The 16,203-nt window shown below is 27.4% G+C and overlaps 1 protein-coding gene across 2 annotated transcripts in view; it reads right to left on the bottom strand.

Moving 5' to 3' along the window:
• LOC101234558 (L-fucose kinase) overlaps positions 1-16,203 on the bottom strand; it is a 96,728-nt gene that overhangs the window by 65,457 nt on the left and 15,068 nt on the right. For both annotated transcript variants that reach the window (XM_065791566.1, XM_065791567.1), the window contains exons 8-12: positions 14,732-14,854; positions 7,894-7,947; positions 7,606-7,795; positions 3,638-3,837; positions 3,310-3,396 (exon numbers count right to left, since the gene is read on the bottom strand). In XM_065791566.1, coding sequence (XP_065647638.1) covers positions 3,310-3,396; positions 3,638-3,837; positions 7,606-7,795; positions 7,894-7,947; positions 14,732-14,854 — 654 coding nt within the window. The remainder of the gene's footprint in view (positions 1-3,309; positions 3,397-3,637; positions 3,838-7,605; positions 7,796-7,893; positions 7,948-14,731; positions 14,855-16,203) is intronic.

Genomic DNA, 16,203 nt, shown 5'->3' with positions numbered 1-16,203 from the left:
AAATTTGGAACACTCTTGCATTTTTGAAGGAAACGACACATTTTGTGTAATAACATAGCAACATATATTTTATATAACTACCATAACAATACGAAATTAATCTACAGTCAGTAGGTCATTAAAAATCCACAGTCAGTATTTTGTATATTGTCCTCGATTCTTCAGAACAGCTTCTATACGCCTGGGCATCGAGGTCACCAAATTCTCACAATACTGCTGACTCACATCTGCCACCCATACACGCTTTATAACCTCTATTAGATCCTTTTCTGACGCCGGTGCTTGCTCAGCAACCTTTTGTTTAATTAAGGTCCACATATTTTCAATAGGATTGAGGTCTGGGCTTGATCCAGGCCATGGACCTAAGACCTCAATCCCAGAATCCCGAAGCCAACTACTCACTGCCCTTGTTTGATGGCAGGGAGCACCATCATACTGAAATGTGGTGCAACTGAGTATCCCCATATAATGGGGAAGTTTCTCTTGTAGGATACTAAGGTAGACCCGACCATTGATCATTGTATTTCGTGGCATGAACCAGATACCTCTCCTACCCGCAGCGCTAAAGCTTGCCCAAACCATGACCGTAGGTGACTTCTTTACCGTTGGTGTTACATATCTGGCATTGAAACGTTGATTTGGTGGTCTCCTAACATGACATGACTTTGATTGAAACTGAGTGAAGGTAGCTTCGTCCGAAAACATCACATTCCTCCAGTTTTCTGCCATCCAGTGCTGGTACTTCCTGCAGAAGGCCAATCGGACTTTGATGCTTTTAGCAGTCAACATGGCTTTTTTTGCAGCACGATAGCACCAGAGATTGAAATCTTTTATCCATCTCCTCCTGATTGTTTGGGAACTTGGTGGGTCCGACATGGATGATGATATAGCTGAGGAGGACCACATGGGATGAGCAATACAGGCCCTTCGGATGAGACGATCAGCTGAAAATGAAGTTACATGTGGTCTTCCAGATCTTTTGCGTGAATCCAGTGTACCCAACTCTGTTGCTCTAGCAATCCCTTTGATGATTGGCGATCGGGACACCCCCAGTATGGCTGAAATTCTCTTTTTAGAGAAGTTTTTCTGGTGGAGCACCATAATTTGCGCACGTTTCGCGACTGAAAACTCCTTTCCACGTGCCATTAGAAGATTAATGGTCGGAATATCTGCAAACACACCCAGAACAAAAACAAAACAAAGTAAATTGAACATAAAAATCAACCTTTACTCCTTTTAAAATATAATTTATAATTTCTACCTGTTTGAAATGATTCCAAAATATGGACGTAAAATAAAGTCGTATTTAGAGTCTAAAAATAGAAATTTCTAACCTGTAGAGCGTGTTAGCAAACGTCTATACATGCACGTGAATCAATCTAAGAACGTAAACAAGTCAGACACTGCATAAGAAATTTATAGCTTTACTATAAATTTCTTATGCAGTGTCTCAGTGATTGATTGTGTCTCTCATAATGAACAACGGCCGATACTGAAATCAATGGTACATTGGTTGTATAAGCTATAAATATTTTTGTATTCAAGCGTAAGATAGGAAACAACGCTCATTCTGTAGCTTGTCTTCTATATTTCAACTACTGACACTAATTAGTGCAAATTAGTCATTGCGGCATAGTCTACAACCGCAGAAAATGGCTAAAACGCCCAAAATGCAAGGGTGTTCCAAGATAAAAACACAGATATATATATATATATATATATATATATATATATATATATATATATATATGTATAGACACAAACACAGATATATATATATATATATATATATATATATATATTTATATATATATATATATATATGTATAAACACAAACACAGATATATATATATATATATATATATATATATATATATATATATATATATATATATATATATATATATATATATATATGTATAGACACAAACACAGTTTTATATATATATATATATATCAGGCCTTGTTAAGAAGCATTACGCAGCTCGCATTTTGCTTGCGAAAAGGCGATTTGCCTACGCGTTCAGCAGTTTTGCGCTACGCAAAAACTTATATCTTTTAGAATATTTAAATTATCTTTTGATTGTCGTTAACGTGACGTTTATTCAGAAGAAATAAAGTCGTAAGTAAAAGCATTTAACCGCAATTGTAAACTAATAGATTTTTTGTTAAAGAAACAGTTTGTTTCATAATTTTTGTTGTTGCTGTTAAAAATTAGTTTAAAAAAATTAAGTGTTTTAAGTTTTATCTTAAGGAATTAAATATATAAATTCCTTTTAAATATAAAATTTATTTTTAGTTATAATAGTTTAAAAAATGCACGATTTATTTTGATGTAAATGTTTTATTAATAAGATATTTTGTTTATTGTTAATTCAATAACGTAAAGTTTTAATGACGCTCGTTCAATTTATGAAAATAAATTATGATCACGAATATGTTATCGGTAACTGATAAATAACAAAAAAAAACTCTTTCTTGGTTAAAAACATTATTAAAATGAGTTCACAAATTAAATAAGAAAAAATTTATTAACAGTTAATAAAATAACCGAAAAACCAACTGTAAAAATATAAATAAAATAAACAAATGTTATTTTACGTTTTATGAAAAAAATAATTTTTTCAAAATAAAATTTAGTTCATATTTGAAAAAAATAATAAAAATGATTTTTTAAATAAGAACTTAGATTTTATTTGTAACTTTTGTTATAGTGAGGAAAAAAAAAACTGTTTTTATAATTTTTAACGCTTTAACAAAATAACTTTTATTACAAAGCGGTACTTGAAAAGACGCGAGTGACGCAATATAACTTCTAACGATGCAAAATATTTTTGCTGAGTTGAGTTACTTAGAAATGCCTTACGCGTTTTCGCTACGCAGCAAAATCTCGTAACAAGGCCTGATATATATATATATATATATATATATATATATATATATATATATATATATATATATATGTATATATATGTATAGACACAAACACAGATATATATAAATATATATATATATATATATATATATATATATATATATATATATATATATATATATATATATATATATATATATATATATATATATGTATAGACACAAACACAGATATATATATATACACACACACACACACACAGGAGAGTGAGCTTATCCTTAAGTTAACAGTGAAACATTTATTAAATCCTAAACCTCATTTTGTAAAAAAAAATGAACTGATTAACTTAGTACTTATAATTTAAGTATACATTTGAAACATTAAGACATGTGTGTCTTAAGTAAATTAAACTAAACTTTTAAAAAAAACTTACATCGAGAGATGTGTGAAGAAACACAGAATTTTCTCCTACTGCAACAGTGTTCACAATTGAATTGATAATAACAATCCTTTCTACTTTCTACATTAAATTCTTTAATTTAATGTTATTTAAAAAAAAATTTAAAACAGATAAAAACAAACTTTCTAAATTTCAAATTAAAACTTAGCAAATCTCAAATAAAAAAATAAGACAAAAAATATTAACTTTAAAATAAAATTATCTTATCTATGATAATTTATTTTATTTATGTTAGGGTACTTTATTTAAATTAGTAAACTTTTTTTTAAAATTAATGTTTAAAAAGTAATTCAAAACATACATCATCTTGGATATTTTCAGGAACTTGAGCAAGTAATCTTTCTGCAAATCTATTTTTAATTATTTTAACAGAAGTATTTTGCCATTCTGACAATGCTTGAGAAAGTTCAACAGCTGCTTGATAAGGACAGTTTAACAGTAAGGAATGCATTGCAGCAGGATTGTTGGATATATAGTAAAAGAATACTTCCCTTAAAACCACTAAAACAATTAAAAAATAAACAATGAAAAGTAATTTTTATGTATGTATGTATGTATGTATGTATGTTTGTTTGTTTGAATGTATGTATGTATGTATGTATGTATGTATGTATGTATGTATGTATGTATGTATATATGTATGTATGTATGTGTATATATATATGTAAATATATATCCTTATCTTATAGTCGAAAGAGCCTTTTATGATAAAAAAAAAAGTCTTTTTTAACAACAATTTTTCTATTTCGACAATTAAGCTACATTTAATTGTCGTTGAAAAATTAAAACAACTAAAATAATGCGGAAGCGCATTAAGTTTTATCATTATTTTAAAAACCACAATAATGACTAGAAAGCTTTTTTTAATTATTAGTGTTTTTGTTTTATTCAAATATATTTTTAAAACATGCGCGGAGTGTTGCTACATCGACTATTTTATAGCCTGACTCGCAATGGAGTGTTGCTACATGGACATCTTATAGCCTGACTAGCAACGGAGTGCTGCTACATGAACTGTCTTACAGCCTGACTCGCAACGGAATGCTGCTACATCGATTAAGGATTTGGTTAAGGCAGGCAGTCTATCATTTAAGAAAAAAAAAAAAAAACTACTTAAGTTTTTAAACCTTTTTTGGTCTGGTTTATTAGAGCTCTCTTTAAAACTACAGTTTATGGAAGAAACTTTTTGACTACCATGCAAGACTATATATATATATTTAACGCTGACCTATTGTGGTCAGCGTCATTATTACCTGATGACGCTGACCACAATAGGTCAGCAAAATATCGTTTATATATTATTATATCAAAAATATTTAAAAATAGTAATACGTTGCCTTTTTTTGAAATCAATTACATATTTTATATATATATATATATATATATATATATATATATATATATATATATATATATATATATATATATATTTAAACAACTTTAAAAAGTATTCTACACAATAGAGTGCTCAATGTTCTTAACAGAACAGAGCAAATATAATAGTAGTAGATCAGAGCAAATATAATAGTAGTAAATATAATAGTATACTATTATATATATATATATATATATATATATATATATATATATATATATATATATATATATATATATATATATATATATATATATATATATATATATATGTTTATATATAATAAATAAAATTACTTATTTTTTACAACTATAAGTTTCATGCTATTTGCATTTAGCATCAAGTAAAAAATAAGATTTTTTTCTTGTGGAAAAATGGTTCTGTACAAGAGAAAAATGCGTTAGAAAAATCTAATCTTTTGGTTTGTTGTTATCTAGCTAATTTGTTCTTATGACAACACTTGTTTCACTTTTTTTGTTAAATAATTCTTTGAGATTTTTATACAATAAAATTATTAGTTTTTTGTATAAGCATAATAGCCATTTTTTAGTTATGTTGTTGTAGGCCATGTTAAATTGGGTGCTGCTTTTAACTTATCCTTTGTATCCCAAAGGTATTTTGAAAGCATGGTTGTGTTTGTAAGTATTTTGTTTTTGAACAACTGTGGTTTGCCTATCTAATTTTTTAAACCCTTTCTGTTGAACCTATATATGCTTTTTTCCATTTGACACTGTGACAACTTCCACTCATTGGACAATTGATTTTTTGTTTACAATTACAATTTTCTGTAGTTTTTTCATTCAGGATTTCTTTTTTGTTTAACAAAGCCTTATTGTGACCTTTTATAATTCTTTCCATATTTTTTGTGCAACTGTAGCTAACTTTAATTGTATTTCGATTAAAAATTTTATGTAATTTATTAGATCGCGGGAAATGCTTATCGACCAAATGGAAAAATACCACTGATGTTATAAATTGGTTCTCCATAATCGAAAATAAAAATGACTGTACATTTATTCAGTTTGACATTAATGATTTTTACCCCTCAATAACCGCAAATGTTTTAGATAAGACTATTGAATTTGCAAAAAGCCACACAGTTATTCCTGATGACACAATCCGTATAATAAAACATTGTAGAAAAACCTTACTTTATTTTAATAAGGAAACTTGGAAAAAGAAAAACATACATGACTGCTTTGATGTAACAATGGGCAGTTATGACAGAGCAGAAATTTGTGAATTTGCTGGACTATACATTTTAGATTTGTGAAGTAAAATAATCAATATAAAAGATTTAGGCCTTTATCGCGACGATGGTTTGATAGTAATGCGTAGAAAATCTGGTCCACAGCTCGACAAAATTAGAAAAGATATTATAAAATTTATTATTAAGGATATTATATTTTTAAAAATATTGGCTTTTAAATCAAAATAAACATAAATTTAAAAATTGTGAATTTTCTTGATGTCACATTTAACCTCTCTGAAAATTCATATAAGCTTTTCAAAAAACCAAACGATGAACTATTATATATTAACATTAACTCTAACCATCCACCCCAAGTTCTAAAACAAATCCCGATTTCAATTAATAACAGACTAAACCAAAACTCCTCAAATGAAAATGTATTCAATTCCTCTAAACAATTTGAAGATGTCCTAAAAAAAAGTGGTTTTGAAAATTTTGAACTAAAATTTGACCCTGAAAAAAAGAATACAAAAAAACGAAACAGAACTAGAAATGTAATTTGGTTCAACCCCCCCATATAGCAAAAATGTTTCTACTAACATAGGAAAAGTGTTTTTAAAATTGGTCGATAAGCATTTCCCGCGATCTAATAAATTACATAAAATTTTTAATCGAAATACAATTAAAGTTAGCTACAGTTGCACAAAAAATATGGAAAGAATTATAAAAAGTCACAATAAGGCTTTGTTAAACAAAAAAGAAATCCTAAATGAAAAAACTACAGAAAATTGTAATTGTAAGCAAAAAATCAATTGTCCAATGAGTGGAAGTTGTTTATCAAAAAATGTGGTATATAAATGTGTTGTTTCCTCTAAGAATGTACCTGATAAACAATATATTAGCATAACAGAGGGTGAATGGAAAAAACGTTTTGCCAATCATAAGCAATCTTTCAAGAATAAAAAGTATTCAAAAGACACCATGCTGTCAAAATATATATGGGAATTAAAAGTATAAAATATTGATGATTTTATACTGAATTGGTCCATCCTTAAAACAGCGCCTGCATATAACAATATTTCCAAAAAATGCATACTATGCCTACAAGAAAAATTTGAAATAATTACACATGCAAATCAAGAATGCTTATTAAACAAAAGATCGGAATTAATTTCTAAATGTAGGCACGAAAATAAGTCTCCTAAAAAACTATAAAAATAAATTAGTTCAAATAATATTTACATTAACTACCCTTTTTAAAAAAACATTTAAAAAAAATAGCATAAGTAATCATTTCTAAAGAATTCTTTTTATAATAGTGTCAGCAAATTCCACAAATGTGTGAAAATTTACAGTAGTTAAGACATTTGCAACTTCCTGTAATTTAATTTTTGGTATAAATTGAGGTTTTATTAATTTGATCATTCATTTCTGATGAATCTTTGTTGATGAAACACAGTGTCAAATGGAAAAAAAAAAAAATTTAGTTAAGTGATTTTCTACTAATATATATATATATATATATATATATATATATATATATATATATATATATATATATATATATATATATATATATATATATAAATTTATATATACATATATTTATATATACATATATAATATATTTATATATTAACAATGTATAAAATATGCAATAATCAGTTTTATAAATTATTGGACTGCATAATGTCTATGTTACCTGCTTTCATGGTCATTCCATTTAATGATTTGTATAAAATTTGTCTTGCTTGTTGTCGCAAATCATTATCAACTTTATCAAGATCAGGGAAATGCACAGTGCCATAAACTCCACTTCGTTTGCCTTTGATATAATCTTCTTCTTTAATGTTTAAGCACATGCATAGAAGCAAATCAAAGAATAATGATAGCTAAAGTTATGCATTAATAGTTAAGTATGAAAAGTTAAAAAAAGAAACAAAATAAATGCAGAAATATGAGTCAATATAACAGAAATTTAATAACTTACAACTATATACGAGTCTGCCCTATAAAAATCTTCAGCATCAGATATGAATGTTCTCTAATAATAAAGAATAACATATTTACAATTGATATGTAATCCTATATTTTCATATACTACAAGCAATTCAAATGAGTTTTTTAAGCGCAAAGTATTATATACTTTAATAAACAAAACTTTTCATTTTAAAACATGTTCCAACAATTATAAGCAAAGTAACTTTTTTAACTTAAAATAAAACAGGTTTTAACTACTACATGGCTATCTTCAATTAAAATATAGACAAAAATGGCATAAATTAGCTAAAATAGAATAAAAAATAAAAATAATTAATTACCATTTCAGTTAGAAATCATGAAAATATAATGTAAATCCAATTAAAAACATGTTGAAAAATCCAGTTAAAAAAGTACAAAAAGGAAACAAAAAATAAGAACAAGTATTTTAAAGAACATTATGCAGTTCACATGTTCATATAGGGCAGCGATACCCAACTTTTCCGATACCACAATCCCTTGATAATACCAGTCAAGTTGTAGCAACCTCAACAATAAAATTAATAGGGTTGTTCCTAAATCACTATGATTTCGCAGTTAACAATTATGTTTTTTGACTTTTAAATATCTGATTTTATTTGAAGGCACCATACTTTTATTGTAACAAATTTTTTTATAAATGATTTATAATAATTTATCTACAATACAATTTGTTATATGCTTTGTTTAATATTTGTAAAGGAATAAAATATTTATATTGCAAACATTTTATAAAGCCTCAACTTTAAAGTTTTGATTGCATGTGACTCTTGATGGTATCAAATACATAACACAGTGCATACTTAAAATATTGTAAACTTTACAACACCTCAAGTGTGCAATATATATTATACAAATAAGAGACACATACAATTGAAGCTATTAACGTTAAAGTTAAGGCTCTAAAATAAAAAATAGTACACTGTAATGACTGCAGTCAGAGCAGGAGTATCACCTAAATTTTAAATGATAAAAAGCAAGCATTGACTAGCATAAACAATTTATTTTCAGAAGTTCTAACAGCCACCCCTGGCGAATTGTCAGGCAGGAATATTTGGAGGCAGAATTCAAAATTAAAAAACATTTTAAAGTAAATACATCAACTTTTATTTAAATGTAAATTTTTAATCATAAAATATTCAATCTTGTGAACAACTATTTATAAACTCTTGTATTATTTAAAGAAATCATTCTTTATTATACTTTCAAAGCAAATAAGATTAGGCAGATAATTTTAAAATCATTAAACTTAAAACTCTTGCATGCAAATTTCTAAACAACAAATGACTTTTGAAATGAAAAAAGATCCTTAAGAGAAAAAAATGTGAAACTATTAGAAGTACTAATTTCACAGTGACAAACTTACAATATCCTTTGCTGAGATATTCATCTAAACAAGAATGAGTCCCAATAAGTGCACTTGTGCTTGAACCATATTTGACAAGCATAACTAAGACCAAGATTAGTGTTTGTATAAGTTCTATTAATTAAACTTTTAGTAAAGTTTTTCAATAGAACTTTAAAAACTTTCTTTTTCCCTTACAAAATATACAATACTAACCTACAAAAGAGTAAAATAAAAAAAAATTTAGATTGAAAAAATTTTGATATTATTATCAGATATTTAACAAACAGGTGCCTCGTGGACCATTCCAGTTTTTGCTGAAATTTACATTTTTTATGAAGAAAAGCATGTTTTGAAAGTTTCAGATCAAAATCTAATGCGTTTCTTGAGATAACATTGTATAATAGCGAATCATTTTGTATAAAATTTTCCTCTTCAGCCAAAAAGTTTTTAACAAGCTTATAACTTTTGAATGTGTTATATTCATACTTCAATTTTTGAAGATAGCAAGTATTCTATATATGCTTTTAGAAAAACAAAAAATTTAAAATTAGATTTTATTCCACAATAGTAATAGTTATTATAGTTCATGTTGCACTGGATAAAGCCAGCAAGTGTGTTGTTGCACACATTATGAAAGCAGTTACACTTGATTGTTATTTTTAACCAGCAATCAAGAACTTTTTTAAAACAATTAAAAATTTCACTGCTACAACTTCAATAAGAAGTAAATTCAATGCATTTGTAATTCATTTTTGTAATTTGGAATGTTCCCTCGAAAGATATTTAACTTTTTGTGGTATTTAAAACAACTCCCTCTTAAACAGTTTTTAACAAGTGCAAAATATTTCCCACTGTTTATCTTGTCAACACAATGCAATCTCCATTTTTTCTTCTCCTAATTAGAATTGTTAAACTAAAGCCAATGAGTAAAACTTTTATTTGAGACTTCTTAGAGATGAAACAAGTTTAGTTGCTCAGTGTTGCATTTTTTCTTTTAATTAGTCTCCTTTTAGATATGGAGACCAAATTGGAACTGCAAATTTAAAAAGTTGGTGAATGAATATAAAATAAAGAGATCTTATAAGTTGACAGCTGAATCAAAAGTATTTCTTTTTTTTTGAAAAGCGGGTAACTCTTGTTGATGTATCCATAATGCATCAAAGCACTTATTTGAATTTCAAAAACATTTTTGATTGTAAAGGAAATAGAAAAAAAAGCAACGGTCTAATAACTGAACCCTGAGACACACTGCTCAAAACATCAACCCAATTGCAAACAATATCACCCTTAACTACTATCTGTCTCTATTTCTAAGAAAAGATGCAATCCATTACAGTATTAATCCATCAATACCATAAGTTTTTAGTTAAACTAACAATATCTTATGAACAACTGCGTTCAAGTTGTTTTTATACTGGAATTTGCAAAAGCAAAATCCAGTAACAACATCAATTAGAGTATGAATTTCAGATTATGAATTTGTTTAATGTTGTGAAACCAATTGTTTCCAATTGATTTGTTGTGCATGATTTTTTCTTTATCGTGTTGATGTTCTGTAGCAAATTGTTTTTAGAAAAATAAGTTTTAATTTTGCTAGAATAATACCTTCAAAAATGAAGGGAGACTGGTCTATAATTACTTACAACAGTTTTTTTAAAAGAAGAGTTATATTTGCAGATCTGAATAGAATTGGGAGTTGGCTTAAAGCTAACGATCCTTTGAAGATTAATGTTAAAAAAAGTGCAAATGCCTCTGAAGAATTCTTTAGCATAGCAGGGTGAAGCTTATCAGGTCTGAAAGCTTTATTTTTGTTAAGACTCTGAAACCTGTTAAAAACATCATTACAACTAATTTCATTAGAAGATAGATAAGAAAACATTTTTAATTTTGTTGTAATTTCCATGAAAAAGCGTGCAAAAAAAGTAAAATGTTTTAAAATTCAAACCTTTGGTAGTAAATAAATTTTAAACAATATTTAGTAATTATTATCTTTTCTTTTATAGATTCTTTTTAATTAGAGTTATTGCTCATTCAGTCGCCTGAGTTTGATTTAAGAAAAACACTGGTTTTTTCTACAACTACTAGTTGTAGAAAAACACTGCATGCTCGCCTATCGATATTATTTAGAAAGATAAGATTGAGTTGCACATGGAAAACATAAAATTAGTAACAAAGCTGTTACATAATAGGCTATTGCAAATATATTAGATGAAGAAACAGCTGCACTTGATCGAAGTAAAATTGCTTTAACTTTAAGAAAAGAAAACAGACTTTTAGAAAATATCATGACTTAAATCAAGTCAAAACTGAACAACCAAGAAATTACATTGTCAAAACCTAAATTACAACTTACACTCACTCCAGAGAGTTGGACAGTAAAGAATACTCAGTAGTATTTTTTAACCTTCAAAATTTCAAATTTGTTTAACTTCTGTAAAACAAGCAAATTAAGAAAAAAAAAAGGAATATTAAAATCTCAAAAATTAGGGAGATAAATATGCAAAGAGATAATTGTAGAGGTTATTGAATTCTATCAATTTTATAACTTAAAAAAAAAAAAGCTTTAGGAATACTATAGTTTTCTAATACAGGATGGAGTGCAAGATTTTCAATAGAAGAATAGCCAGTAGTAAACAACTGGGGTTGATATTTGACCGAGGTCAGGTTTGATAAAATGTAGCCGGGGTCAAGTTTGTGACCGGAGCTGCATAAACATTTATACATCCTAAAGTATACTTTTTTAATTCAAAATTCATGTTGCATTTTGTATATATATGTATATATAAACATAATTATGATCAACATGATCATCATAATCAACATAATCATCATTACCATTATCATCATCATCATCATCATCATCATCATCATCATCATCATCATCATCATCATCATCATCATCATCATCATCATCTTCTTCTTCTCTTTCGGCAAATACTACACCATATAAATATTAAAGTTTATATATATTTATGAAAGGATATTGTATGCCAGCATCTAAATAAATAGCAAACATATATGTAGGATCTCAGAAGCTTTTATTCCTTCTGGAATAAAAGTTTGGAAGCTTTTACACCTACTTTTCAATTTAAGTCAAACCTCATACTACTCCATATTTTTCACCATCTTGAGCAGTTGCTTTATCAATCATTTATTTCATCTTTTTTACAAGAACATCTCTCTTAAGAACAAATGTCTTTTTATTATTCCAAGAAGCCAATGTAAAAAGGTCCCGTCTGATGTTAAGCTCTGTTATTCTCGGTTTACTAAATCTTGTATCTTATAGCAGATGTTAGGTTCTAGAGACTTTTGGTTAGTCTTCAACAATGTCATTAGCTAAAGTAGTGGTGTAGTAGTAGAGTGTACTATATCTGTGCCTTTATGCTATAAAAACTTTTATTAATCCAGTTTTTTTCCTAGCTCATCAAAAAAACCTTATAACGATTAGCCATCTTCATGGTTTTCTTTTATATACAACCTACAACATTTTAAGTCTTCAGTTAACCATTTCTTAGTAGTTTTACTTATTCTCTATTTTAAAGTAACTCATTACTTAATAGTGGTTGCTTGCAATCTTGTTGGAAGTAAATTAGAGTTTGAAAATATATAAATATATGCCAGCATTTAATAAATAGTAAATCTAAGCATAAAATTATAATATATAAAGTATTATAAATTTTTTTCTAGCCCCAGCTATCAACCCCAGCTAAATCTTATAGTTTAGCCAGGGCTTGGGCCCCGGTCACTTACTAATAGTCAGGCAAATTTTAACCTCTTTGTTGCTTATATTTTAAAAGATGAAAAAGTTGGTTCAAAGTTACTGTCAGACTTTAACACAGAAAAGACGCTTTCATTGCTTTATCAACGGGTTAGTAATAAACTTTGACAGTTTAAAATATTTGAACATCTATTTCTATAACTAAGTTGCATCACAAAACAAAATGTAAATAATTTTAAAAACTAATGCTACCATTATAATTTATTATTATATTTAATATGATTTCAGGATTTCAACATTATTGTGGAGTGGCACTTATTTGCAATATCATATGGTAAAAAGTCCTTCAGATAGAATTGATGAGACAGTAAAACAACTTGTTACACAAGTCAGTTTTGCTCGAAAAGGGAAATTTTATGCAATATATTGAACTAAAATTTATAAAACATGCTTTTTCCATATAAATGCACAAAATAGAAGGGCTACAGCAAAATTCTTGATTGTCCTAATAACCTATTAAAAATCTGGTCCATTTGCCATAGTGGTGTAGGGTGAAGAACTTGCTTCATAACCAAGAAGTTCTGACTTTGATCCTGTGGTAGTACCAGGGTCCATTACGCCCCAGGAGTACCGCACTTAACTTGCTTCTCTGCACAGCAACCTTAATCATCAACGTTCATGTTTTGGAGTTGAAGAGTTTAGAGGTTGTAACCACAATAAAGTAATAAAAATGAAAGAGAAATTTATAAATGAAAAGGCTTCAGGGAGGTGAATAACAATTTTTAAAAAAAACTAGGCTCGAAATGACCTAAAATGTTAAATCTAAGTTTAAAATTAATTTATAACAAATGAGAATAAAAGTAGTAAGTAAGAAATACCAAAAAAAAAAAAAATTATATCACTAATAAAAATTTACAGTAGCCGGAAGTTTGAAATGCTTTTAATTGGCTAAATAGACATTTCCATTGATATAATAAATTATCTCCTAAAACAATACCAGTACAGAGAAATTCAATTTTAAAAAAGAGTCAATTTAACACACTGATTATCAAATGCTCAGTAAAACTAATTTCAAAGAATTACTGACTATTACTAAGATAAAGTTTTTATTGGCATACAACTCAACATCACGCAGATTAAACAATACAGACAAAAACAAATATTTCACAAATTTTATAACAAGTCATAACTCTTTTCAGGATTTTGGATTACTTGGTTCTTAAAGTAAGAATTCAAATAACATTTTATTGAACTATTAATTAAAAAAAGAAAAGAAATGGTAATTAATTTATCCAAAAATGTTGTTTAAAAAACACTGCCTTGAGATAGACTACTGTTACTTTAAAACAAGGCAGGCAGCCATCAGATATCCGCTTTAAGCTGATAAAATGCAGAACCAAATCCCTTACTTGCGTATACTATTGTAATTATAAAATATAGCTTTAATTTGAAAATAAAAATAAAACAATAATTAAAATAAAAAGAAGCAATCTTTGTAAAGTTTCTCAAAGTAAACATTATAAAAAATAATGTAAAATCAAATTGGCAACCTGAAATTTAAAGTTTAATTTATATTAATAATAACATTCAATATTAGTAATTCTTAAATTAAATTATATTAATTAGTAACAATAATAAATAAATTTAATTATAAATAATTTATATTACCACAAACAATTTTTTTATTTTTAATAATAATGATATTTCAAAATTGTTAATAAATATATTGCTAAAAAAAATTACATTTTTGATTTCAGCATATCCAGCATCAAGTCCAAGGTATGTACAATTTTCAAGGGGAGGAACGACACATAAGTTTAAAAGTATGTTTGCAATTTCTGTATTTAAGAACACTAATCCACACACCTGTAATCAATAGAAAAATATAATACTATATATAAGTATATTTTTTTAATTCAAAATTCATGTTATATTTTGTATATGTATGCATATATAAACATCATTATGATCAACATGGTCATCATAATCATCATTATAATCATGATGATGATGATGATCATCATCATCATGATGATGATCATCATCGTCGTTGTCATTATCAGGCTTTAGCTTTTCTCTTTTATGCTGTTTCTCTAATATAAACAATCTAGAGCATTTTTTTTCTTTAACTAAACCTCATTTATACAACATATAAAGCACTCTCTTCAAGTTTTCTTACTTCTACCACTACCATTTTCTCCTGAAGCTTCTACCTCTCTACATGTAGATACCTAAATCACTTTAATCTTCACTAACAAACTTTGTCCAATAAGATGCTTTTTTCTAATCTGTATAAGACTATGCCTCCTTCTCTTGCCGTGTTAGAGTCACTTCACTCATTCATCTGATAATCTTCTATTTTGACAAAGACTACACCATAAAAATACTAAAGTTTATACAAATGTGAAAAGATTTTATTTAGCAGCATCTAAATAAATAGCAAAAATATATGTTTATACCCATAATATGTATGCATAAAGCGCATCTTGGAAGCTCTTATTCCTTCTGGAATAAAAGCTTTATAAGCTTCTTTTCCATCTCTTTAATATTAAGTCAAGCCTAATTCTACTCCGCATTATTTACACTAGGGCTTCTAATGCTAAAGTTAATTCTCAGTTGAACACTTCTACAGTTTGTGCTCCAGACAAGATTTCCATCATAGCCTTAAAAAAGTTCTGTTCTCCAGAATTCTCTTCAATTTTTGCTAAACTTAAAAAAAGTGCTAAATAAGTGGTTCCAATTTTTCAAAACTCTAGGAAACACTTTGACTTCTCCAACTATCCAAAACTCATTTATTTACTGCAAAAAAAAATTGCAATATTGTTGGCATTCCTATATTGACGAATAACAACCCTCTTACTCTTAGACAAAGTCTAAAAATGTAGTTAGACCTGCTTTATCTGCGAAGCTTGAGCCACTCTCCCATTGTTGTAAGGTTGATGTTCTTTCTTGGTCAATGTTCAAACAAGCTATCATCACTATTACAATAAACCAAAACTCATTCTTACTAGGCTTTTTATTCAACAAATTGCATATTTTTACTATATCTGTCCCTTCATGCTATAAAAACTTTAATTAAATCAGTTTTTCGTCCTTGCACATCAAAAAAGCCTTTTAACTCTTCCCCATCTTCTTTTTTTCATTTTTAATACATCCTGCAACTTTTAAAGTCTTCATTTAATCATTTTCTAGTATTTTAACCTGTCCTTTATTTT

Source organism: Hydra vulgaris, chromosome 02, assembly GCF_038396675.1.
Source record: "Hydra vulgaris chromosome 02, alternate assembly HydraT2T_AEP".
Lineage (NCBI taxonomy): Eukaryota > Metazoa > Cnidaria > Hydrozoa > Anthoathecata > Hydridae > Hydra > Hydra vulgaris.
This window is presented reverse-complemented; position numbering and strand designations above follow the sequence as displayed.